This window comes from Eublepharis macularius, chromosome 12, assembly GCF_028583425.1.
Source record: "Eublepharis macularius isolate TG4126 chromosome 12, MPM_Emac_v1.0, whole genome shotgun sequence".
NCBI lineage: Eukaryota > Metazoa > Chordata > Lepidosauria > Squamata > Eublepharidae > Eublepharis > Eublepharis macularius.
Genome location: NC_072801.1, coordinates 2,803,754 through 2,831,432, shown reverse-complemented (window position 1 = coordinate 2,831,432; position 27,679 = coordinate 2,803,754). Strand labels below are relative to the sequence as shown.

The 27,679-nt window shown below is 49.1% G+C and overlaps 1 protein-coding gene across 1 annotated transcript in view; it reads right to left on the bottom strand.

Annotated features, from left to right (window-relative positions):
• The window catches only part of SYNGR3 (synaptogyrin 3), a 36,230-nt gene extending 8,935 nt beyond the window's left edge, over window positions 1-27,295 (bottom strand). Inside the window, exons 1-2 of the mRNA XM_054992302.1 lie at window positions 27,191-27,295; window positions 1,024-1,261 (exon numbers count right to left, since the gene is read on the bottom strand). Coding sequence (XP_054848277.1) covers window positions 1,024-1,261; window positions 27,191-27,289 — 337 coding nt within the window. The 5' untranslated portion in view covers window positions 27,290-27,295. The remainder of the gene's footprint in view (window positions 1-1,023; window positions 1,262-27,190) is intronic.
• Between the last annotated feature and the right edge of the window lie 384 nt (window positions 27,296-27,679).

The following is a 27,679-nucleotide window of genomic DNA, read 5'->3' as shown; positions in this document are numbered from 1 at the left end:
CCCTTTTTTTGTGCTTACATTATTCAGTAACAAAGTAAGTAAGTAATAAGAAATTAGAGCATCAAGGTTACACGGTGCTAACCTCAAAACTGAGAGCGGCTGCCAGGTGCAAACCTACGTAGGAATTAACCATGGAAGAGAGAGAGGTAAATAACTTGCCCAGATCCTAAAACAGATGTGCGGGTGTGTTTGTTCGCGCTGATAGTCAGTTCTGTAGTCCTAGTCCTACTGCACCGTTAACCAGAAGTCTCTGCTGTCTGGTGGTTTTATATTCTGTAACCTGCCTTGAGTCTCAGCTTGGCTTTTAATATTTGTATTTATATTTTAATATTGTATTATCAGTTTTAATATTTGTAATTCTATTATTGTAATACACTGTACGCTGTAAACCGCCTCAAAAACATGGCAGAGAGGTGGTATTTAAGTTAAATAAATGTGGAAAGGCAGGGTATAAAAAAAGTAAATATAATAAACGTCTTTCCATTTCCTATGTTGTGACTCTGGTCTCTGCAGCTGCCACCCATCAAAGTGAAAAATGAGCAATGCTACAAAACACCATCAAAATGCAGACAGTTACTGAGACTCAAGGGACAAAGGATGGTCAAGGGAGACTCCCCACTGACCTTAATCTGGAGGGATCTAATCAGCCTAACCAAATTTCGGATTCGCTGAAAGAATCAAGCACTGTGCTGTTGGGTAACTGCGAGTCGCAAGCTGGGTGCCCAAAACAACAAAAGATGTTGAAACTCTGAGGGGGCTTTGAGCTGCAGCCTGGAAATAAAGTGGTTCTAAGAACAGAGCACTTAACTTGGACAGAGTACCGGGACTGAAAACAGCCGTGAAAACTGGGGCGGGGGGCGGGTGCATTTTTTGTTCAAGGAAATGGCACAGAGGTAAAATGTGAAAAAAAAGACATTTGCAAGCACTGTAATCTTGCTATGAATCCAGGTGCCTTTGGAGTTCCATTCCAGGTTGGCCCTCAGAGTCTGCACTCCTCCCCCCCCCCCACCCCACTGGACCTACCTGAGAAGCCAAGGTCCAAGAGAACGGCCCGCTTCCGGTCCTTCACGCTGCTGATCTGCTGGAAATAGAGATCCACCACCAAGAAGAAGCTGCAGGCCAAGAACGCAATGATGCCAATGGCGATGCCATAATTACAGGCCCCTTCGTTGCCATTGTAGACGCACTTCAGGATCGGCGACTTTTCATTATTGACATAACCCTCATTAATGATGGAGCCAAACACAATGATGGAGAAGATCTGCAAGAGGAAAGGGTGGGAGAGGAATAACATTACAAGTGCTTGGCTGGAAAGGGTCCCCAGACTGCATGAGATACCACCACCAGCCACACCTCAGAAGGAACACCACAGAGTGGAAGATACCAACAAGGGGCAATGGAGATCAACGGGGGAGGCGGATGATCCTAACAAAGAAGCTTAAGCACGGGGGATTTTATATTTAAAAATAAAAGATGATCCAGAAGGGAAAATGTAAATGCAAATTGAAACAGTTAAGAGTAAAACTTCTGCTCCTTCTATCCTGCTTCCTCCTGGGCCCTTTTCTCAGTCTCCAATGCAGCTCACAACATTCCATGGACTGAACTGTTGCAACGTTATGGAATACACACAAACATTTTAACTTGTAAGTGTAAAACTGTCAGAGGCAGAGAATTTAACCAGACATACATTTTATGGAAAGAAAAATGTAAAAATTCAGTTTGGTTGGAATTAAAACTCTACTGAGCCAGGAGGAAAGGTGAAGGATGGGAAACTGTGTGAGAAGATAGCCTCCAAGGCAGGGAAATTTTTCAGAAAAGAAAGGACCAAGGAAAGGTTTGGGAGGATTGGAGAGGCCATCTGCTGTTGGCAGGAAGAAGGAGGCAGAAACAGGGTGACTGAGGGCAGGAAACTGCAGGGTGTGTGAGTGCGCGTGCGTGCGTGTGCACATGCGCGTGCATGAGGAGACAATGGTCTCAATATTCATTTGCACTGCAAGTCTCTAATGGTTATTTCTATTTGTTTACAATGAAACTAGACTTGCCCCAGAATGTTCCCGAACACTTGTGTCATTTCGGCTTCTAGACCTCGGTTCTCATCCAGGACGAGTGACACTCTCAGAGCTGTTACAGGGCACCGGTTCACTTGGCCAGCCCAGCCCACTGAGATATGAATCGCTTCCTGTGGAGTGGATTATTCCTGCCCGCACTCATGGTGCACAGCAAAAAATGTACAACTGCAATGCCAAGCAGCAGGATCAAGAGGCTGGCTAAGCAATGTCAGCGAGGAGCAGAAATATCAGCGCTTGGGTTTTCTTCTCCTCCTGGGTTTGCTTTCTAATCTCATTCATAAATAATGCAAAAACTATTTTTTTGCTGTTAGAAACCTCCAAGAGCGTCTTAAGGAAAACACACAACCTGCCAGAAAGATGAAGCAACACGGCAGTGAGAATAATTGAGACGGGCTGATTGCAGAGGGTGGCGTAGCCGCAGGGTCTGCAGACCGAGGGCCCCCTTTCCCACCTGGCTCCAAAGAGCCTCAGCATCCCCATGGCAAATAGGAAAGCAACATCCCACAGGAACCTGGTCGATTTTTAGTGCCTTTGCAAAATGTTGGTCTCGTTGCATACTGCGCTTTTTTATCCTCCAGGGAGGGACACTCCTCCTCCCATTTCATCTTCACAACAAACCCATGAGATAAACGAACGACATCATCACGGGCCCAGGGTCACTCCTCATCTGAATCCAAGTCCCCAGCCGAAGCCCATCAATCAACCTGCTGTTCCAGGTACAGGATGGGATGGGCTTGGAGAGCCTTTGCAGGGCTCGTTTGCTGGCTCAGGAGGAGGCTGTGCTCCAGACCCACATTCCTCGGAGCTGGAGCATCTGGGTTCTCCGCAGCGCAGACCTTCCACCTCTTTCCAGAGAGGGTTCTGCACATCTAGCCCCTTCCTGTTCCCCACAGCAATAAGATTATCCACAATAGCAGACCGAGAGCTGGGTTCACAAAAGCAGGGGCACCCCCAAGATTTCCCATCACTTGGTTACTCAACAGAGTGGCCACTGAACACAGGAGCTGAAAACCATTGTGTTCAGGGATGACAAGACGGCTTCACACAAGCAAGACAGCCCTTAAACTTTCTGTAGTCCAGTGCATGTGTGAATCAGCCACTCAGCCCTCCCACCACCAAAGCAGCAGAGCAATACAGTTGATTTAGATTTGAACTTTCTCCCTAAAAGGCTCAGCCAGTGCAGGCTTGGCCACCTTAAGGAACCCCTGGTTGCCAGCAGAGTCAGAATGCGGTCCTGATACTGTTTGAGCACAAGCAACTGCAGGAAAATAGCACAGTCGTGTTTGAATCAGGCCTGAGACAGAGTATGGGTGAGACCTATATTTGTCACCCTGGTGTGCTGATGGTGCCCCTCCCATTACTTAAGAAAGGGTGCGATCCACAAGTCTCCTGTGCAGAACTTGCTGAAACAAATAGTTGCTTCTCACAACCCCCCATCCTAACGGCACCGAATTCTACAGAGGGAAATGGCTGAGACAATGTCCTGGGGGGAGCTTAGCAAGCTTCTTTGCAGCAGGAATGAAGCAAAAGAGAGCACTCATGTGACCCCACTGATCCAACCTCATTTCTCAGGGACAAAACCTGCACATTCTTTCTCACTACACATTGTACACAAAACCTCTCGGAGGGAGACGCAAAGAGTGCTAGCTGCTAAGAGGCTTTGCAATGCCCCGTGATAAGGAGAGGAAGAAAAGTGTTTCTACACCCCATCACTTAGCGTCTCGATGACACTTGCAAGCTGGCAAGGGCGGCTTACAGTCCCCGTCTCCAAGGGAGGGAAGATCCCCGGGTGTCTATTTGTTTTGAACTTTCAAAGCAAGGGCCCAGGAAATGGATTTCTGTTTGCTTATTTAGCCCAGCACAAAAGAAGACGCCAAACACATCACATACTTGGCTTGCTTGTTTTGGCATCAAAGAGCTAACTTCTGTGGGGAAAGTGAGCTTATAATTTGTTAAAATGATATCACCATATTGCGTTTTTCCTAAGAATGGGGTGGGGAAAGGAGCTCTGGAAAATGCAGCATAATGGACATCCTCAAGGTTTCTCAACCTTGCAGGACTGTTAAGATGATAACATGGGGACATGCCTACACTGTATTCTCAACCCCTTAGAGGAAATGAGAGACGCCACAGTGGCAGAGGAATGCTGGGGGACTTTTTCCTCTGCTCACTGCTGAGACTTGACCGGATATTTCCCCAGGGTGTGTTGTGAGGGGAAGCGAAAAGGTCTGGCCCGTGCCTGGAGGGGAGATTCCCCTGGGAACCCCCTGCAGCCTGCCTGGAGCGCCGCCATCTATTTATTCACTTCATTTGTAGGCTGCCTTCCTGACTGAGACCCAAGGAGGACCGCGCGGTCATCAAACCGCGTGAGACATCTGATAAGCCACGCAATGGGACTTGGATTACAAACAGAAGCAATGCAAAAAAAACCCCTATCAGACATATGCCAACCAATGCAGAAAACAGAACTATAAAAGTAGAAAAGAATACAGTAACAGCAGAATATATGTGACCAATACCCAGAATTTTCAAAGCCATTTCTACAGCAAAGAGGACTAGAATTTGCTATCAAAAACATGAAAGTCAATAACCCGAGGATTCCTACACCTGCTACCAAAATGTTGGTGCTCGTGTTTTTTATGTATGTATGTATGTATGTACAGGGCTTTTTTTCTGCAAAAAGAGGTGGTGGAACTCAGTGGGTTGCCCTTGGATATAATGATCATATGGCTGGTGGCCCCGCCCCCTGATCTCCAGACAGAGGGGAGTTTAGACTGCCCTCCGTGCCACTTGGCGCGGAGGGCGATCTCAACTCCCCTCTGTCTGGAGATCAGGGGGCGGGGCCACCAGCCGTGTTACCATTTTCAAGAGGTTCCGGAACTCCGTTCCACCATGTTCCAGCTGAAAAAAAGCCCTATGTATGTATGTATGTATGTATGTATGTATGTATGTATGTATGTATGTATGTATGTATGTATGTATGTATGTATGTATGTATGTATGTATTATGTCATTTATAGTCCACCTTTCTCACTGAGACTCAAGGCGGATTACACAGTGTGAGATTAGTACAGTCAATATCAACCATGACATAGGGTAAATAGATACAAGTTGACAAAGACATAGCATTAGTGGGAATACAAGATAGTGGTGAAGTCTATGGTTCCTAATTTATTAGTAGATCATCTAAGATCCCCTTCCTACAATACAGCTTTCCTGAGTAAAAAGCTTTTTTGAATAATTCGGTCTTGCATCATTTGCGAACAGCCAGGAGAGCAGGGGCTCTCCTGACCTCCTCAGGCAGGCCATTCCATAAGGTAGGGGCCACCACAGAGAAAGCCCATGTACAGGCTGCTGTTGATTTCGCTGATGTGCAGGGTGGGACCTGCTGGAGACCCTATTCAGAAGAGTTAAATTGCCATGGAGGAACATAGGGAGGGAGCGAGGTGGTCCCGTAGGTATGCCAGACCAAGCCCATGAAGAGCTTTATGATAACCAATACCTTGAACTCAGCATGGTAACTAATGGGTAGTCAATGGAGTGACTGCAGGATGGGAGTGATGTTCATGCTTCTGCTCGCTCCTGACAACAGTTGAGCCACAGCGTTTTACACCAATTGGAGTCTCCTCGTTGGTTTAGATGGGAGACCTATGTATATAGTGCATTACAATAGTCAAGTCTTGATGTTATCATAGCATGGATCCAGGTGGTTGGGTAGGCCACATCAAGGTACGAAGCCATTTTCCAGGTTGTAGAAAGCATTTTTTGCAGCTGCCTCAACTTGTTTTTCTAGCAGTAGCACAAGATCCAGTATAATCCCTGTGCTCTTAACCGAGTCTGCAAGGGTCAGGCAAACCCCACCATAAGTGGGGAGTACAATGACTGTCATGGGCTGGGCCAGCCCAAGCAGAGTAGTCAAAGTCCAGTCCAAAGTCAGAGCATGAGTTCAAAGCCAGGGGTGAGTCCAAAGTCCAAAAGCCAAGTCAGGGGGTCCATAGGTCAGTTACTGGTAAGGTCAGGTCTAGATGCAGGCAGAGACAGGGCACGGTTCAAAGCTACAGGAGCAAGGCAGGGTTCAGGGGCGTGGTCACAGCAGGAATCCAGCACATTGCTTCCAGGCCTTCTGGCCTTCTGTGGCTGGGTTTTATAGTGAGGATGGGCTTGCAGCCAGCTGCTTGGGAGCTGTCCTGTGGTTACTCCTCATCATTATGCACAACAAGCAGCTGGCGCCGACCGAGGAGGCATGTGCTTCGCCACCTCTCCTCTCCTCCTCCCATACGTTGCCTTTGTCTGTGGCGTTCTCTGGGTGAAGCTGGAGGTTTGGAAGTCCTTGGCTGGGCTTCACCTGTGGTGTTGGTGCTGGAGGGTGCCGGTGCCTCTGCCTCAGCTGCTGGCTGTGGATGCTGATCAGCTGGCCCATGTTCTTCCTGATCCCCAGCCTCTGCTGAGTCAGGGCTGGCTACACGAGGCTCCTCTCCTCCCGAGGAGTCCTCACTGTCACTGAGCCCCATGACAATGTCCTTCAGGATCACTGCCTTCCCAACAGGCATCACTTCCATCTTGTCTGGGTTCAATTTCAATTTGTTCATTTTCAGTAATTTCTCCACGACCGTCAGGAAGCAATCCAAGATTTCTACTGCATCCTGCGGGGACCTGTGTCATCTGCATACTGGTGACATCCAACTCCATAGCTGCGAATGAGTTCTCCTAAAGGTTTTATGTAGAGGTTGAATAACATGGAAGATTGCGCCCTGCAGAACCCTGCAAGATAGCCCCCATTCTGGAGATAGTTGATCTCCGACAACAACCCTTTGAGTCCTTTCCCTGAGAAACTATTGAAACCAGTCCAGGGCACATCCTTTGATGCTCACTTCAGTCTCTAGACGCCTCAACAGGACGGCCTGGTCTACTGAGCAAAGGCTGCAGATAGATCCAGCAGGAGCACTGAGGAGGCGTGGCCTTTGCCTATGTTCTATACTTACATTTCAAGTCCTGCTTCTTTGCAGTCTGACACTAAACATACTCTTCTCAGCCATCCCACCTCATCTTGCAAGTGGGAAAACAAAGAAGTTTGGGGTTTTTGACAACATGAATTTCACCTTTGGGGTAGAATCCCTCCAAGGTCACACAGATGGAAATTGGGGCCCGCTTGCCTTTCCCTCTTTCCTCCCATAAACAGAATTATGGCCAGAACACTCTGTCATTGCTACGTATTGCAGAAGGAGGCACCTGGCCCATTGTGCTTGGCTACTCTCCAATATGCACTGGCCAACAATGATGCCCTCTCTTTGCCTGATGTGCTGGTTGTCTGTTGAGAGGGAGTCTTTTAACACAGGGAAGCATTCCAAAATCTGATGCTCCCCCTGCCGTATGAAGTGGTACGATCCTCAGGTCTTCTCTGCTTCATTATCCTGCATGTGTAAACCAGGTGTCTGAAACACGGCCCCTCAAGTCTGCTCTGTGGCCAGCTATATTGTACAGTGACTACAATTTATTAACATGGCAGGCTGTGCATCAGTGTTCACAAGGCAAGAGGCATTCAATTCAGGGGCCTAACATAAAGACCCTGAAGAGGGCTTTAAGAACTCTGAATCCACACATTTGTTGGATATTTTACTTACGTACCTCTATAGCAGCCACAATCTGCTCCATACAGAGAACTCTAACAACAAACGACTTCTAGAGCACAACAGTGGTGGAAAGTGATTTACCAACGGCCGGTTAATGGCTCCGAAAGGACTTGTCCATGGTAAGTAAGGACAATGGAAATAGGACCCTGGTCTCCTCTCCTGCCCTCTTTAGGAATACAGTTTTGATGCCTGAGGCAGAATAGCCTCAAGCCACCACCCATTCCTCCATTGACTAAGACGGGAAGCATCCCCAGGCCCAGTCTCTTGCAAACACCCAGCGAAGTGAACAGGAGCTGTGCTAGAGCAGAGCTGTTGCACAACACCCTCTCAGTCCAATGAGGCTTGAGCAACAGAGCGTTCCCACGGATCATGGCCCCTGGCAGATCTGCCTTCCTCCCACCGCTACCACCAATGGTGCCCACAGAGAGCCTGGGGCAGAGCAGAAGGGCTGCCCCTGGTAGGAGAGCCCCCTAGTTCACACAGTGCTGGCTGCCATTAGCATAGGGATTTCACAGTTCCTTTCCTAGAAGGGCTCAGCAGCCGTTTACATAAGAAGGCGAAGGCCTAGAAGCTGGTCAGATTGCTCACTGAGAGTGAAGAGGTTAGCAGCAATATGTCAATAAAAGATTATATGAGTTCTTCTGAAGGGTATGCAGAACACAAGCCTTTGTTCAGTAAACAGATCACACCCACTGCTGTGTACTGAAGGGGCAAGGCTTGGCTGTGGCTGAGCTAATCCAGCCACTGCCAGTCCCCCGCTGGGGGCGAGGGATCCCCCGCTCCCACCCTCCACCATCTACTCCCACTTGGCTGGCTGGTGGGGGGGGATGCGCCTCCCGGGGTGCAGTCCTGGGCCACACAGCACACTTCCGCACACCGCAGTAGCCTAATTCAGGCCCAAATCTGGCTAAATTGGGCCAGATTTGGCCCAAATTGGGCTACTGCATAGTGCAGCACAGTGGCCCAAATTAGGGCTGAACTGGGCCAGAACTGGGCTGAACTGGTCCCAAATTGGGCTGAATCTGGCCCAATGTGGCCCCCTGAGGAGCACAGGAGCGCTTCCAGGGCAGCACGTGACCTGTATGATGACATCACTTCCTGGAAGTGAGGTCATCGCGCAGGCCAGGAGTGCCTGCACGAGGAGAGATGGCCAGGTAAGTGCCAGGCCTCCTACCTCCTGCCTGGGAAGTTGGGGGACCTGGCAACCCTACGCCCCTTCAATCTTGTGAATTGTTTGGATGCTCCTCCACCCACACAACTTCCCTTCCTCACAGGAAACAGACAGATCAGGAGGAAAACACTCTCCCTGACAGGCTAGCTTTCTGTGTAGAAGGGAATGGTTTTGTAGGGTAGAGCATTCCCCAAAGCAAGCCCCAAACTGGAAGTGGTACAGCCCAGTTGACACTCAGAGATAATTAGGGCTAAAATAGCAAATCAATCATTATAAAAAAATGTTACATTCTGGCTGTTTTGTATTCAGGCAACTGTATTTTATTTGGTACCGCTGGCAAAACCAGCCCCTTCTGTCCTGTTTCACTCACTGTAGAGGACGCTACAGATTTTAAACTGGCATGACTTTCCAGCATGGAATCCAGAGAAATAATTGCATATGAGGAAGTTTAAGGCTCTGCCATTACTAAGACAGAAAACCTAGGCTGAGGCTGCAATATGATGGGATGCTCCCTTCCAGGAAAAGCAGAAAAACAGTCTCTGGGGACAGAAAACAAACGTATCAGGGGAAAGAATTTCAGCCTCTCTTTCTATGCAGAAATAAGTGTTTTTTAATGAGGGAGCATTCAGTTTTGAGCCCCCAATTCTTCACATAGGTACTGAGGGTCCCGCTAGCGTGGATCTGTTAACCCCTTAATCTACTGCTCATTTCAAGACCAGGGTTGAAAGAAAGTCGATTCTTTTCACTATCCCCTTTTATTACTTGCTTCTGGGCAGGGCCATACATATTCCACCTCTCAGATATAAAGGCTGTGTGCCAAGCAGAACTTTACACCCTTTTTATTATGTTTGCAAATTTTACTCTGCAAGGTTTTTGTTTTTTTACTCTTTTGAGTGACAAATTCTAACATAAGAGCCACCAAAACCTCAGCCCAACTGCTGGAAACTGTATTCAAACACCACTCCAGCAGCTGAACTCTTATCTGACAAATTTCAAATAACTCTTAACAGCCACAAAGATTAGATGCTTGTTGCAGGTGGGGGTGAGATTTTTAGGAAGTGGAAGGCTTGTCCTAAGAACACATTCTGTGTTTTTGTTCTTTGAAAAATCACCCAACCTCAATGACAGGAATACATGCAGCCCTCGGGTAGAGATTCTTGTCCAAAATTACAAAGGATGTGAACCCACACACCACACCAGATCAGAGCCCAAGTGTGGAGCCAGGAGACAACAGTTAGAGCCAAAGAAATTGCGGGGATGACAAAACCTAGTGCGACTGTTATTTCAACACATTAAGAAACAGGAAGAGGTACCTTTGTACCACACAAAACAGGAACATCCATGACACCAAAAATAAAACCTCATGACAGCAGGCAGTGCTCCCTCAGCCACATACATCTGGGATAAAAAATTACAACGTTCAAAAATCAGCGGGAGAACATTTTAATCTCCCAGAAAATTCCCTCTATGACTTAAGAGCAGCAGTTCTCAAGCACAGAAATTGCAAAGGAAAATTACAACATGAGATAGCTGAAGTTCAGTTTATTTGCAAATCTGGAACAATGGATCTCCCAGGGTTGCACAGGGTCATTCGATTTCACACCCCTACTCTTATCAAGCTAACTGTATTCTCGCTAGCTTCCTGACACTCTAATTTACAATACCCCTCCCACCCTCTGCCTGGATTATAAAGACTCCTTCCATTTCCACTCCTCATATCTGACAAAGGGAGCTCTGACTCTCGAAAGCTCGTACCTTGGAAATCTAGTTGGTCTTAAAAGTGAGACTGGACTTGGATCTTGCTCTTCAACCACATCCTAGAGTCCTTGAAAACTACCCAGAACCTCTTGTTTTACCCCCCCCCCCAACCACTTGCACCGTTTCTTTCTGTTATCCCAGGGGAAATCGCAAGGAATTACAGTTGCACCTCTTTATTTTATCTTCATATATGCTGGTTTAAATTTTTTCATTGAAAAAATACAAAAATTAAAGGCAAAGCAATCAACCCTCAAGCAAGGGAAACCAAAGCTAAGCTCACTGACATTAACTCCTCTGCTGGGTCTTTGGCTGCTGATTTCAACTTAAACTTCTACCACTTAGGAGCATGGGCCCGCCTCGCAGCATTAACCTAAGGCCACTAACAATGTTATATTAGACAGGAAGGAAAGGGGTCTATACTGCCATTCCTGTAGTAAAATGATAACAGAGTTCAAAGGGAGCTTTGACTGCCGAAATCTCATGCCCTGGAAATCTAGTTGGTCTCTAAAGTGCTACAGGACCTAGATCTTGCTCTTAGAGATTGTTAATATAAGCCTTACAACCAGGGCTCTTTTTCAGCTGGAACGCGGGGGAACGGAGCTCCAGAACCTTTTGAAAATGGTCACATGGCTGGTGGCCCCGCCCCCCGATCTCCAGACAGAGGGGAGTTGAGATTGCCGTTCAGTGGCGTGTAGGGCAATCTCAACTCCCCTCTGCCTGGAGATCAGGGGGCGGGGCCACCAGCCATGTGACCATTTTCTCCGAGGGCAACCCACTGAGTTCCACCACCTCTTTTCCCAGAAAAAAAGCCCTGCTTACAACAAAGATGCAGATGTGGGGCTGAGATTTAAGAAACAGTGACTTGCACAAAGGCTGCCAATGACGCTCACGACAGAACCCTGGACACCCTCTTGGATCACAGCTAATTTCCATATCAGTGCAAAGGCCCAGCATTCCAGAGGCCAAAAATGCATCCTCTCCTGCTCTTAACAGGGTAATACGATTCTAGGCCACTTTTAACAAGCAAACGCTTGTGTATCAATGTTATGACAATTATCCACTTCAATTTAAATTACAAGATCCAGGCCACAGACTGAATGGCCTCTTCTCAAGGCACTCATAAAGAAAACATTTAAATCTTCAGTGCGAACCCCCACCCCCCAGCTTGGCACACACAAAGGCTTGGGTGCTGTTCCTCAAAGCATTTTGCAAAACCCTGATTTTTATCCTGATATCCTGTGATAGCTTTGCAACTCTGAATATCCAAAATGGGTAGGAGGAAACTTGTGCATTCAGTGGCCATTGGGATGAACAAGGAGCCCCCTTGCAGCCTGGGCTTGTTTGTTCAGTCTAAGGGACTGCCTGGGGCTTTCCTAGGATGGACTTCACTGCCAGGACTGCAGGTGAGAGGGAAGAAGAACTTTTGCACTTAGCTGTGTAAGATGCTGCTGGAGACAAGCTGAGGCCCCGAGAAACTATCTGCCTGCCTTTCTTTGCTTGATATGGAGAGATAAGAGAGGCAAGAGGACGTCCAGTTGCAGATATGAATAGATGCAAAAAGGAACATCCAAAGCTGTGCGACACACACAATAGGAACATGGAACGTGTGAAGTATGCAACCAGGTAAGCTAGAAATAGTAAAACAAGAAATGGAACATTTAAACGTTGCAATCCTAGGTGGGAATGAACTAATATGGACCGAATCAGGACATTTTCAATCAGAAAACTGCGGAAATGACAAACTCAAAAGAAACAGTGTTGCTCCAATAGGCCTATCTAGAGATGTTAGTAGGCAACGCATTGCTTTGGGGCTGCTGGTTGACATGGGCAGAGTTGTGGAGAAGCACCTTGCTGCACTGGATGTGTACATATCCCCCGGCCAGATGGGGTGCTCCTGAGAATGCTTAAAGAACTTTTGAAAGAGCTTGCAGACCCTTTGTCGGTCATCTTTCAGGTCTCTTGAAGGATGGGTGATGTGCTGGAAGACTGGAGGAAGGCAAATGTCATCCCAATCTTCAAGAAAGGGAAAAAGAACAAACCTGGGAACTACAGGCCAGTCAGCCTGACCTCTGTCCCAAGGAAGATACTGGAACAGATATTAAACGTGTCAATCTGCAAGCATCTTATGGACAACATGATGATACGGGGAAGTCAACATAGATTTGTCCCCAACATCTCCTTCCATGACTGAGTGACAGGCTTAATGGATTGGGGGAATGCTGTTGATGACGTTCATCTGGATTTCAATCAAGCTTTTGACAAGTTCCCTCATGATGTTCTGATGGGTAAACTGATGAACTCTGCGCTGGACTCTAGAATGGTTAGATGGGAAACTTGCTGGATAACTGCACCCCAAGAGTAGTTGTCAATGGCTCCACGTTGGATTGGAGGGAGGTGTCCGGTGGAGGGACACAGGACTCAGTTCCGGGTCCATTGATTTTTAATATTTTTATAAATGATCTGAATGAGGGTGTGAAGGGATAACTTATTAAATCTGCGGTGACACCAAACTGGGAGGAGCAGCAAACACCCTTGAAGACAAGGATAGAATTCAACGAGATCTAAACACACTGGGAAAGTGGGCAGATCTGAATAAGATATGATTTAACATCGACAAGTGACAGGTTTTCCACCTGAGTAACAAAAATGCAAAGCATGAGTATTGAATGAGGGATTCATTTCTGGGCAGCGGATCTTGTCTTTGCAATATCAAAAAGAGTCCAGTAGCACCTTTAAGACTAACCAATTTTATTGTAGCATAAGCTTTCGAGAATCAAGTTCTCTTCGTCAGATGCCTGATCAGATTTAAGAAGGATATAGACAAGCTGGAACATGCCCAGAGGAGGGCAACGAAGATGGTGAGGGGTCTGGAGACTAAGTCCTATGAGGAAACGTTGAAGGAGCTCAGAATGTTTAGACTGGAGAGGAGACAACTGAGAGGTGATATGATAACCATCTTCAAGTACTTGAAGGGCTGCAATATAGAGGATGGCGCAGAGTTGTTTTCCACTGCCCCAGAAGTTCAGACCAGAACCAACAACTTGAAATTAAATCAAAAGAGCTTTCGGCTAAACATTAGGAAGAACTTCCTGACAGAGCAGTCTCTCAGTAGAACAGGCTTCCTCAGGAGGGGGCTCTCCTTTGGAAGTTTTAAAGCAGAGGCGGGATAGCAATATGACAGCAATGCTGATTCTGTGAACCTGAGCAAATCATGAGGGGAAGGGCAGAAGGGGTCGCATTAGTGCTTGGTTTTTGTGGTCCTTCTTACATGCCCAGGGTAATGCCAATCGCCACCTTGGGGTCAGGTAGCAATTTTCTACAGGCCAGTTTGGCTAGGGATCCTGGAGGTGTTTTTCTTCTGGGAATGGAAACCCAACGAGATGGCACCTCCACTATCAGAACCTAACAACCCAGTGGGAAATCCACAAATGGAGGGAAAATGAAACATCGATTATAATAATAAATATGGAGTGTATTCATGAGCAAAGTGCTTATAAATACATTCATCTAATAAATATTCATACAAATATAAATTTCCAAGATACAAATTAGATACTCATGAATACAATAACTACAGCCGCATGAGTAAAGTTCATAGATTCCCTAATGTGAAGTAAATATCTTTTCTTTTCTTATCACAGCTGAAGCCGAGAAGAAGACTGTAATCCAACTAGAATCCCACAGGTAAGTATATTCCAAAAGTCTGTTATCAAAAATTCTTTTAGACACAAAGACCTCCTGTGTGAAGTAAGGTAGGAGTTCTACAAGTGTTCAACAGGCGTATCTGCTACCGTTCCTTCCTGTAACTATTTTATATCCTTCTCACAAAAGTAGAGATGATATGAAGAACCAAACAATTCTTGAAGAAATCATGCACAGGTAAAGCTCTCAAGGTGTATAAATTTTCCAATAACAAACCTTCTTCTTATTTTGTAGGTGGAGACAAGAGGATGGAAGGGGACCTGAAGGACCCCACAGCCCAACAAGTGGCCAGCTAGATATTCCAACTTGTTTCACACATACCACCCATATACACAATGTCTTCTAATAACAATGCCGAGAGAATGCACTAAATTCAGACATTGTGGTATGACTTTCCAGCCCCTGATGATGTCATATGTATGAAACAAGTTGGAATCCTTTTCAGAGATGTTTTAGGCTGTTCCTTCATTGGGCAGGGGGTTGTACTAGATTGTCTATAAGGTCCCTTCCAACTCTAGAATTCTATGAAAGTCTGACAGATTAGTATCAGTCAGACTTCATGGAAGGCCTATTAACATCACCATCATTCAAATTTATGCCCCAACTACAGAGGCTGAGGAGGAAGAAATCAAAAACTCTTACATACGTGTCCAAGAAGAAATTGGACATACACCTAAACAAGATATGATGACAATCATAGGTGACTGGAACGCAAAGGTAGGAGACAAAGCAAAATCAAACACTGTTGGAAAATTTGGACTAGGATCACAAAGTGAAGCAGGAGAGCAACTCATAGAATTTTGTGAAGCCAACGACCTGTTCATTGCTAACACATGCTTCAGGCAACCGAAAAGACGATTGTACACGTGGAAATCACTGGGTGACCAATACAGAAACCAAATAGATTGCATAATTGGAAGCAGAAGGTGGAGAAGCTCTATTCCGTCTACCAGAACAAAACCAGGAACTGATTGTGGCATTTATCATGAGTTGCTAATATCAAAAATAAGAATAAAGCTGAAGAGAAACACCAAAAGAATCACAGTGCCAAATGAAATTTATTACCACCATCCATTTGGCTTCTTCTCTTTCTCTGCCTGCCTGCCTGTTTTCTAAATGCTATCTACTAGCAAACAACAAGGACTGTACAGTTGCTTGTTTCTTTTAAAGCTGGGAATTCTCAGGACACTGACCTGTGCAAGGCACCAGGCACTGGAGGGATAAAATCTGCCCTGGACCTAAGCCTCTGATGCATGACACACAAATGGGAAACTCAGCCATTCCTTTCCACTGAGGAAAAATTAGCTGGCTGGCATTTCTCTGGTTTTACTGCCAATCTGTTCAACCCCCTCCCCAACATCTTGTTCAGAACACACAGATCTCAAACAGATACAACGCCCTTGGTCCTATTTAAAACACAAAACAGACTCAAGCTGTAATGCATAGATGGAAGGAAAGCATTTCTGGTGTTAGCAAAGACTGTCTGCTTTTTTTCCTTTTCCTTTTTTTTTTGCACTTAATTTCATAAGACTGCTTGTAAGACAAGGACCTCTACCTACAGCATCAGTTAAAAACTAGTTGTTGCCTGCCTGTCAATTGTTATTGGCTTAGCTGCTATGATGTCACAGAATTCAAGAGAAGGTGTCAGCCACAGAACACTGAGAAGAACTGCAGCTTCCACAAGTAAAATGAATGGGCCTCCTGGCTAAGGGGGAAAAGACCCTACTTATATAGTTGTGAAAGTTAGTAAAAGTAATAGTCAAAAGCTGTATACCTTCAAAAAATAGTAAAGGGTTTCATCTTACTTCACAAATAAGGCTAAAGCTGTCTATAAGGCATCATCACTACTGCAAAGAGAAAGCAAGTAAGGAAACTACTGGGGACTTTCCAGCAACGTAACGTTCCAGGAAACTTATTTTGCCAATATCAAAATAATGAATAAGTTCAGGCAAAAACTACCGTGGTTTACGCTGATGTGTCAAGGCCCTTTTGCTCCCAATTCATTTGCAGGTGTCTTTATACCTGATTGCACACAGTTTAAATGAGTCCCTAACCCCCAAAGACTTGCTTCAAGCCAGGTAAGGCCGCTTGATTTATAGAAGCAGCTAGAAATAAATCTGCTTTGGACATACATGGCATGCATGTCTTGATCTGCTGGAAACAAAAGACAGCTCTCTCATTGAGCAATCCAGTAGGATGTGTTTGGAACCAGAGAGACTGTTTACATTCATGCAAATGGCCATCTCCTCAGCAGCAAGCTGGCTTTAAAGAATTACTTGGCTAGGCAGAAACACCTGGCAACGGGCATCCGCTCCAAAATGCAGTCCCCCAAGCAGGGTGTGGGTGTGTGCTCATTCAGGGCACCCATACGAACCATTTCCGTCTCCTGTTTCCCCCACCAATCAAGCAGACTGTTCCAGTTTTCCCCATCTCTCATCTGAACAATAAAATCTTTGTATCACTTAAAGACAGGTAAACTTTAATGTGACACAACCTCCCTCATGTAAAGTTGGGTTGGAAACATAACAGCCCATTCCTGAATGCATAGCAATACGTGGGAGTTCATCACCACTGGTGGAGTGGGGGAATCGCTTGCAAACTGAGACCGTGCACTGTTTCCTACACATAAGCACTTTCTGTATTAGAAGTTCAACATGTGGCACGTATCAAGCATAGGAACTAGGGTTGCCATCTCCAGGTAGAGGAATCCCTGGAGATTTTGGGGAGGGTGGAGTTTGGGGAGTGGCAGGAGTTCAGCAGGAATGCCACACCATATAAAGTTCACCCTCCACAGCTGCCATTTTCTCCAGGGGAACTGATCTTTGTAGTCTGGAGATCAGTTGTAATTCTGGGAGAACTCCTGTCCCCACCAAGAGGTTTGTAATGCTAACATGAATCTATAGATCCTCTGGATCTATGAATCCATAGGCACACTACCAAAGAAGATTCTTCCTTTCCACAAGGATTGTGTGAAAAAATAAAGTCCTACCATGGATCGGACCTCCTCTGGAAAGTGGAAGGGAATCTTCAATTCATGAGCACAAAGGAAAGGAAAAATGGCCCTGGAAAAGAGCCCCCCCCCCACGAGAGAGAGAGAAGCAACCTGCCTGCCCAGTGGGCCACGTGTGGCTTCTCTCTTTCACATGCCAGGGAAAGTCCCGGTGGCAATAAAGACCAGTATACTCTGGCTTCAATTACACAAATGAGAGCTTGAAGGGCCAGACTGAGAGCTAAAACACGAATTACACGAGGAGGCTCATGTGAGTCGCAATGTTAGCCAGGAAGCCGAGTTTTAAAAGACAGATTGGAAGGCTTTGTCAATTTCCCCTCTCTACAGAACCAGCAAAGATGCTCCTCAGAGAGTTTCTTTATTTCATCTTTGCCTCCTAAAAGGGGAGGTGAAACTGAGAGACCCTTCCAAAGCCAAAGAAGAAATAAACGAACTCTCTGAGGAGCTACCTCCCTGGCTCTGTAGAGAGGGGGAATTAACAAAGCCTTCCAATCTGTCTTTTAGAACTCAGCTTCCTGGCTAATATTGCGACTCACATGAGTGTCCTCGTGTAATTCGTCTTGTGTGTTTTAGCTCTGAGAGTGGCGACGTGAATGAATGACAGAGAAAGGGCAGTGTCAGTCCCTGGCAGTTAGATCCCCAAGTTCTCCACAGTTAACACACGGGTGTTCCAGTTGAAGTAACTTTATTAGAGATCCATTCAGTACAACAGGGGTGGGGAACCCTTTCCCGCCAAGGGCCAACTTTATGTTGTCCCATGCAGGGAGGGCCCTTTCTCCCGCGCTTGATGTCGCTCCCAGAAATCACGTCATCACGCACACTGCGTGATGATGTCATTTCCGGGAGCAATGTCACACGCGTGGGAGAAAGGGCACTTGTGTCCCCCTGCTCTTTGCCGCCACTGCTGCAGCCCACTCGTGGTGGTGGTGCTGGTGGCAGCAGCAGCAGCAGCAGCAGCAGGTCTGTCGCCAGCACCAGTGCCCCCTACTGTCGCCGCTGCCACTTGCTCTCGCCAAGGCAGGACAGGCCACTTTTGCCAGTGCTGCGGGACATTCTCGGGAGCGACAACAGCAGGCAGCGCTGACAATAGTAGGCAGCGGCAGCAGCAAGAGCGGCCTCCTTTCACCGCTGCCACTGCCTGCTCTTGTGGTGCGGGAGCATACCCCCCGGAGAGGGGGCGCCCCAGGGAGCGCGCCCCCCACCAAGTGGGTAAGTGGGAGTGGGGGAGAAGGGTGGGAGTGGGGGGGTTCGCCCACAGCTCCGCCGCTCTCCGCAGGCCAGTCCAAATGACTCTGTGGGCTGTATACGGCCCGCGGGCTGGACGTTCCCCACCCCTGCAGTACAAGGTGCTCAGACAGTGAAATTGGCAGAAGTGACATAGATAGGGCCAGCAGTGTTAGTTATAGGAAATATTCTCACCTTTGGGGAAAGGATCATTAGCTGGGGTGGGGGTGGGTGGGGGGGTGAGACAGTGTGAGACATTGTTTTAGACTAGACAGTGAGAAAGATGAACTTATCTTTAGTTCTCAAGAAGGCTACATCCCAAGCCTGTTTCAACTGGCATTCAAGGACACTGGCTCAGTGGAGCAAGAAAGAGAAAGTAAACACTTGCAAGATAAGCTACTGGCATTATAGCAATAAAGAACTTCCCATACTCTCAGAGACCAGAGTCAGATATAACATACATTCATGGCAGATATGCAGGAGGCATATATGACGTACTTCCCTCCCCAAGAGTCCTCCCATTCCCACAAAAGACTCGGTTTATGCTGATAAGCCTTGTGAAATTTACGTATAAGTTTGGGGGCATTTACATCTGAAGCTTGTACCCATTCTCTCTGCCCCTAATCAAAATGTTCCCAGCGAATTAAGTAAAACAATTTTCTCCGTTTCAACTTAGAGTCCAGAATGTCTTTCACTTCGTAGTGTAGTTGTCCATCCACTATTAGGGGGGGAGGAATTCTTCGGTCTGGATGCCATTTGTCAGGAGGGGGTGCTTTCTTCAGAAGGCTGAAATGGAATACAGGGCGGACGTTTTTTAAGTTCTTGGGCAAATTCACTTCTACCGTCACTTCATTGATTATCCGTTTGACTTGAAATGACCCCAGAAATTTCCACCCTAGTTTTTTGCTGAGTTGCTCCCCTCTGAGATTTTTTGTGGAAATGTACACATAGTCTCCTACTTGTCCATGGAGCCGATCTCTTTTATCAGCTTGTTTTTTGTAATCCTCTTTGGCTTTTTCTAGAGTCTTTTTAATTCATTCCCATTGAGCCATTAACTTAGACCACCACTTCCCCAGGTCCCCGGGTGCCTTACTGCGAGGGGTTTTGACAAAAGGCATTGCTGTGCCTTCATAACCATGTGCTACCATGAAGGGGGAGGCACTTGTGGAACTGTGTATTGTTTTGTTATAACAATATTTGGCAACTCGGTCCAATTATCTTGCTGGTAATTAATGTAGCATCTTAAGAATTGTTCTAACACTTGGTTAACACTTTTGGTTTGTCCATCGGTCTCGGGATGATGGGTGGAGCTAAACCCCTGTTCAATTCCAGCCACTTTTAATTGCTCCTGCCAAAAGTTGGCAACAAACTGGACTCCACGATCTGATATCACCTTGTCCGGAAATGAGTGGAGCCCGACCACATGTTGCATGAAGAGAGTGACTAATTTCTTGGCGGTTAGGATTTTGGAGCACGGGATGAAATGGACTTGCTTGGAAAACAGGTCAACCACCACTAGCATTACAGTCTTCCATTTTGAAGGGGGAAGATCAGTTATAAAGTCAATGGAGACCACCGCCCAGCGTCGAGGGGGGGATTCTAGGGGCCGTAGGAGACCTGGTGGCTTTCCCACTCTGGGTTTCCCCATTAAACACACTTGGCAAGTGGATATATATTGAGAGATGTCCTTCCTCGTGTCTGGCCACCAAAATTGTCTCTGAATTCAATGTAGTGTCTTTAAATAGCCAAAGTGGCAGGCCAATACAGAATCATGGCAGTGTTTCCACACCTCCCCTCTCAAACTGGCTGGAATGTACTGTCTGCCGTGATGGTACCATCCACCCCCTTCTCCTTTTTCCAGTCCGTCTTTAGGTAAGGTGTCCCTCTCCTTCTCTGCTTCATTTTTTGCTTTCTCCTCCCAATTCATGGCTGGAGATTTCTGCTCCAATCGCTTTGCCTGGCTTCAGTTGGTTACTGCCCCCCCCCCAACTGTGTTGGTGAGAACATTGTGTCTATCACTTCCTCTCTCTGGCTTTCATGTTGCGGCATGCATGACGGGTGTCAGCCAGGAAGTTAGAATTGCCAGGGAGGTGCTTCAGCGTGAAATTAAATTTGGAAAAGAACTCCGCCCACCAGAGTTGCTTGGCGCCTAATTTTCACAAGGTGCGCAATGCTTCTAAATTTTTGTGATCAGTCCAAATTTCAAATGGCACCTTCGCCCCCTCCAACCAATGTCTCCAAGTCCATAAAGCCAGTTTAACTTCTGAAGCTTCTTTATCCCACACCACCCAGAGCTGTTTGGTCTCTGAGAATTTTTTTGATATGTAGGCACAGGGGTGCAGTTTCCCCTCCTCATCTGCTTGTAAAATGACTCCTCCCATGGCCACATCATTCACGTCTACCTGTACAATGAACTTTCGATTCTCATTAGAATGGCGCAGGACTGGTTCAGAAGTGAATAAAGTCTTTAGATGCTCAAAAGCCTCTTAGCACTCTTTAGTTCAATTTAATTCAGCACTGGGTTTCACCCCTTATGGTCCTTTACCCTTGGTTTTTAACAGGTCGGTTAAGGGTAAGGAAATTTGAGCAAAGTATTTGATGAAAGGTCTATAGAAATTGGCAAACCCCAGGAACGATCGCAATTGTCTCCTGGTTTTGGGGGGGTCCCACCGCACCACCACTTGAATTTTAGCGGGGTCCGTTTTTAGCTCCTGCTTTGATATTCTGTATCCCAGGAAACCCAATTCTTCTTTATGGAATTCATGTTTAAACAATTTCACCAGCAGGTGATTGTTCCAGAGAGTCATTAGTACCTGATGTACTAGTTTTATATGGGACTCATAATCTTCTGAATAAATCAACACGTCATCAAGATAAACAACCACACCCTTATACAAATATTTGTGTAGTACTTCGTTAATTAGATTCATAAACACCCCCAGAGCCCCTTGTAATCCAAAATGTATGACTCTGTATTCAAATTGTCCCAAGGGGGTGTTAAAACCTGTTTCCCATTCATCCTCCTCTTTTATTCTCACTTGGAAGTACGCGTCTCGCAAATCCAGTTTCGAAAAAAATTTCCCTTGAAACACCACTCCCAACAAATCTCTAATCAGGGGGATGGGGTAAGCGTTCGACATCGACACAGCATTAATCCCCCTATAACCAGTACACAGTCTTAACCCCCTGTCCTTCTTTTTACGAAACAGTACTGGTGCAGCATGAGGGGAGTTAGCCGGGTGGATGAATCCTCTGGCCAGGTTTTTGTCAATGAATTTATGCAATTCCTCACACTCCCCTGGGCTCATTGAGTATAGTTTTCCCTTTGGCAGTTTTTGACCCGGGATTAGCTCTATGGCACAGTCAGTAGCCCTATGAGGGTGGGGGAGTTCGTCAGCTTCCTCCTCGCCAAACACATGGTTCAAGTCCTGGTATTCACGGGGAATTTGCTCAATCTCTTCCTGAGTTAATAGAGCAGACTCTAAGGGGGGGGGTGCGCTAGGTACCCACTCCGAGTTCCCTACATGACTTCGACAATCCCCCCCTCCCTGCAAAACACAGCTCTCCAGTTTTCCACTTCATGTACGGGTCATGGTCCCATAGCCATCGTATTCCCAACACCAGTGGGAATTTGGTGATGTCAGTTACTACAAAAGTCCTGGCTTCCCAATGGCTCTCCATTCTCACTGGGCCTATCTCAGTTTCTACATTGGCCAGGACTCCTTTCATTCGGGACCCGTCCATCTGTTCAAACACAATGGGGTGGTTTAATTTACACACATTCAGCCCCAACCTTGTGACTAGAGCTGGGGCAATCAGATCCCAAGTGCATCCAGAGTCAATTAAGGCTCGCACTCTAATGTGAGCCCTCCCGTTGGGGCTTAACTATAGTCACTGGCATGTAAAGTAATGCCCCTTTCGGTCTCACCTCAGGTGGTGGCAGTCTCTGCAGGACCTGTCGCCAGGGCCTCCTCACAACAGGTCGTTGGCATTTCCCGCCGGCTGGTCAGGAGTTTCTTCTTCTTCCGAAGGTTCCTCACTTGACCCCTCTGTAGCGTTCAGGCCAATTGCCCCTTCTCTTCTCTTCTTGGGAGTTCTTTCTGGTGGCTTGGTGGCCGGTGGGGTGGTTGATTTTGTTGAGCAGCTTCCCTCCATCAGCCCCTTTTTGCTCCCCGGGCATTCAGTGGCGAAATGCCCCACTCCCCCACATTGTAGGCATAGTCCTTTCCTCATGCGGAGGCCTCATTCCGTGTCTGTGGAATGGAGGGTGAAGGTCTTCTCTTTTCTCCCCGCTCCCATGGGGGTTTTTTGGTAGTCGCCTGGTGTTGCACCTTTATAAGCTTCACCACCTAGTCTCAGTTTTCAACCTCGCAGGCCAGTTGGATCCATTCAAACAGGGTTGCGGGATCGTCTTGCATCAAGGCTTTGGCCACCAGGTCAGGGTTCAGGCTGGCCTGGAAAACTTTGATCTTGACCCCTTCAGACCAGTCACGCACCCTCGCTGCATACTGCCTGAACTCTGCAGCACATTCACGAACCGGACGGTTCCCTTGTTGCATCCGCTTCAGTTGCATCTGGGCCCATTCTCCCTCCAGCGGGTCTTCAAACCGGGCTCTCAACGCTCGCACAAACGCCTCAAGGTTTTGAAGTTCTGGGGCCTTGGCCTCGCATAAGGAGACATACCACTTCGCCGCCCGACCCCCCCAGACGGGACACTAGATGGCTTACCCGGCTGGGATCATTTGGGAAGAAGTGGCCCCATTCTCAGAAAAATTCCACAGCTTGCACTATAAAGTAGCCCAATCTGTTGGGGTCCCCATCAAATTGTGCCTTTAATTTCCGCAATCCATACTGGGGCATTATCGCTTGAGGGACCCCTCCTGGTGCGGCCAGCACCCCCACTGGCGGCAAAGCTGGGAGGGGTTGAACCGGTGACATGGGTTGTAACAGTAATTCCATCAGTACACCTCTGGGTGCCAGGATAACCAGGCCTCCTGGTGCTACTGGTATCCCCAGTGGCGGCACAACAGGGAGAGGTTGAACCAGAAGCATGGGTTGTACTGGTGCTCCAATTGGTATGCCTCCAGGCGGCAGGATGGCCGGGCCTCTGGCTGGCGCTTGACCATGCATGGGAAACCCTATTGGCCATACTGGCGCTCCTTGTGGCGGCAGGACCACCGGGCCCCTTTGTGGGAGGAGCAACCGGCTGGCTCCCCATGGGTCTAAGCGGACCTCTCCGGGGAGGAACAGGGGGGAAGGCGACGGGGTCCCTGTAAGCTACCCCCCTGGCCTGTTCCGGTTCCATCTCCATCGGGCCTCAGCCCTGGGGGTGCCCCCATCACCGGCATACAACCCATCATGCCTTGTATTCCTTGCATCACTTGCACCATCCCTCTTTAATTCATTCATTTCCCCCCATACAGCTTGCAGCTGCTTAGAATCAGCCCCTGGGGGTTCTTTCTCTGTAGTGCTTGATTTATCCCCCGACCTCGGAGATTTTACCAGGTTGGTAGGAGCTTCTTCTAACTTGAGGAGCTCTTCTAATTCCACCATACTGTGACTAAATACCATGCCCTGTCATCACAATTTCTGTTTGTGGGTTGGCTGACCCGCCAACTTTCGGGGCGCCCACTCCCATGGAGTGGCCACTAGCCAACTCTGATGATTGGCCCCCTTCTTCAAGATTGCCCCGAGTTCTCTCCTGTGGGGCTTGAAGTTGTGTATGGGTTTGCCCATGGATTTTCCGGTCGTCTCATCTCCAAAGAGTCGCTCTGATTCCAGGTGAATTACTGGTTCCCCGGTAACTCCACTCCTGTGGTCCATTTAGGGATCATTTCGACTTGTGTCGGTGCCGCAGCCGCTGCACCGAGCCCACACCATCCGGTGGGGTATTTAGGGTAGGCTGTTGGGTCCTCTGGGTCATCGCGGCTTCCTGCATTCGACTAACTCACAATCATGCAAGTGATCTCGTTCATGGTTCCGGTCCCAGAAGAAATGGGGACTCCACAGTTAACACACAGGTGTTCCAGTTGAAATAACTTTATTAGAGATCCATTCAGTACAAGGTGCTCAGACAGTGAAATTGGCAGAAGTGACATAGATAGGGCCAGCAGTGTTAGTTATAGGAAATATTTCCGCCTGTGGGGAAAGGATCATTAGCTGGGGTGGGGGGGCGGGGTGGGGGTGAGACAGTGTGAGACATTGTTTTAGACTAGACAGTGAGAAAGATGAACTTATCTTTAGTTCTCAAGAAGGCTACATCCCGAGCCAGTTTCAACTGGCATTCAAGGACACTGGCTCAGTGGAGCAAGAAAGAGAAAGTAAACACTTGCAAGATAAGCTACTGGCATTATAGCAATAAAGAACTTCCCATATTCTCAGAGACCAGAGTCAGATATAACATACATTCACGGCAGATATGCGGGAGGCATATATGACAGGCAGGCCTGGAGGGAGCAAAGGAATCCTAAAATGAGTGTGAAGTTTCTGTCTAGGCAAAAATCCTAGGCCTACCCAGTATATTACTGTGGCTTGGGCTCTGGAAACTGCCTTCGGTGTCAATTTTTGAATATGCAAGGCAGTAAAAGGGAGGCTGAACATGTGCAGAGTGCCTGTTCTCCCTACAAGTCATAGCTAGCTTCTAGGGTAGGACCATAACTTCCAGGGAGAGCATTTTAGAACATGCAAAATTGCACCTCCAGTATCCAGTTTGGGTACCTGGTGCTCTAATCCAGGGCCACAGAGGCTGGGTACAGTGGCTGGGCAGAGAGGGATGAGCACATATGCAAAGGCACCCTCTTCTTTAAACAGTCCAGGAGTTCAGAAAGAATTAACATCCGGCCATATATTAGGGCCCGGCACTGGCTAATGGCAGAGAAAGCTTTCTGGCTAAAATGAAGTGTTGACTTTGGTGTGGAAGACTTTGTTCTAGGCTTTTAAGGAGACATTTCCCTGACCCTGGACAGTGAGAAAGGATCCTCTTCAGGGGATTCAGAAAGAAAAGCACTTGCACACTGGAAGAGAATTGTTTTTGTTCTCTCGCCCCCCCTTCTTAACAAATGGAGAAAAGGGATATGTGAGCCAGTGTGCCAGTTTAAATACCCACTAACTCACCCCACCCCTCCCCATGGATCATTGCAAGACTATTTGTTTCTGGCTATCTAGTCTTTCCTCCTAGCGACGTGCACCTCAACGGCTAATTCACACAACTGCTTAAAGCAGTTCAGTCATCGTTGAATGCACATGCCAGGGTGAATCGGCCTTTTACCTTACCAGAAAAGTTCCCAGTGGGCCACTCCCTGCCCTGGAGCAGACCAAGATGAGCCCCAGCTGCAGGGGCCGCTCAGCTTGGACCGGGCCAGGATGATACTGAAACCAAGCCCAGGTTCACCCATCATCGCCCCTGCCTTGTGAGCAGAGGCAACGGGTGAGCCCGTGGGAGCACCAGCAGCAACAGGGTCCAAACCAAGCGGCTCAGGCACTGGGGAGGTTCGGGTGGGAAGGCTCACGGGGCAGAGGCCTATCTCTGAGTGGTCTCTACAGAGAAGCTCGACTGTGTTCCGAGGCATCGATCGGAGATGGGTTGAAGGGGCAAAGGCTTTTCTGCAGATGCCCCCATTTCCCCCCACTGATTCCAGTTCAATCGGGCACGAGCATCTGGACTATTCGAATGATCCGCCGCCCTGGCCAGTGATCGGTTCTGAGAAACCCGCCGCCTGCCTCTTTCCCTGCGCACCCCCCCCCCCCGCCCCAGCGGGCCTTCCCGGGGCTCCCAAGTCCCTAGGTAAGCCGAGCAGCGCCCCCGGCAAAGGCGCCTCGCTCTGAAAGCCCAGGCGGGGCCGGACGCGGCTTGGGGCGACAGGCCAGGCGCGCCTCCCCCTCCCGAAGCCGCCGGCCGACACCTGAGCCCGGGGCGAAGGAAAGAAACGCGCCGCCCGCCCGCCCGCCCTTCGGGAAAGGCCCCGCTCGCCCAGCCGCGGCTCCGGGCCGGAGGTGCGCGGCTGCCCCGACTCCCCGCCGCCTCCCCCGCCGCGCTCTTCGCGGGAAGGCCCGTCTGCCCGGAGCTCTCCGGCTAAGCGGCGCCGCAGAAACAGCCGCGCCGGGCATCGAGGCGGCTGCCGGGGCCGGGACCCAGGACTGGAGGCAGCGAAGCGGCCGCCCGAGCAGAAGCTCGAGCTGGCTGTGCCCAGGGCCCGGCCGGGCGCCCGCGGGCTCCAGAGCCCCCCCCCGCTCCCCCGCCCCGAGCGCCTCCCGGCGGGACCTCCGGCTCCGGCCACAGCCAAGCCTCCGGCTGCCTGCTGGAGAGCGCGGAGGGCGAGGGGGCGCAGCGGCCGAGGGCGGCGGCGGGAGCGGGCAGAGGCGGCTGGCGGCACACGCCCTTGCAGGGGTGCGGCTGCGGGCGGCCCTTCGCCCCGCGCTCCCCCAGCCCAGCCCAGCCCCAGCCCGGGAGCGCGAGCCTGGGCCAGTCGCACCTGCAGGCGGCAAACGCCCCGGGGGGCAGCATCGCCCTGCGGCGTGGGCCGGGGAGACCGCGGCGCCTCTGGCCCGTCTCCAGGCGGCCCCTGCGTGTGCCCACCGGGCGCAGAACAGACGCCTCGAAGCCCCCCGCCCCCGGCCCGGCCCTTACCGCGGAGATGAGGCGGAGGACGGTCTGGGGCCGCTTGAGGAACTCGGCGGGGTCCAGCGCCCCGCCGGCACGCCCGGCTCCGAAGGAAGCGCCCTCCATGGCTGCGGCGGCTCCTTCCCGCACACGCAGGGGCGAGCGGGGAGCTGGCCGCGGCCGCCTGCCCGGGCTGCTGCGGCTGCTCCCTCCGCGGGCGGCCGCGTCTTGCGCGCAGCCTTGCCCTGCCTTCGCCGCCGCCTCCCTCTCGCTGCCGCCGCCGCCGCGGCTCCCAAGCTACCCCGCCGCCCGGGCGGGCGCCCCCCTCTCCTCCCCGCGCTGGGCTGCGCCGTGGCTTGGGCGAGCCCGGCGAGCGGAGGGAACCATGTGGGAGAGGGGGGGGGCGGCGCTGCACGGCACTGCACTGCACTGCGCCGCGCCGGCTGGGCAAGCGCGCCCTCCCTTTGGCCGCCGCCTCTCCCCAGGGCCCTCGGGCGGCTCCCGAAGCCTCCTTGC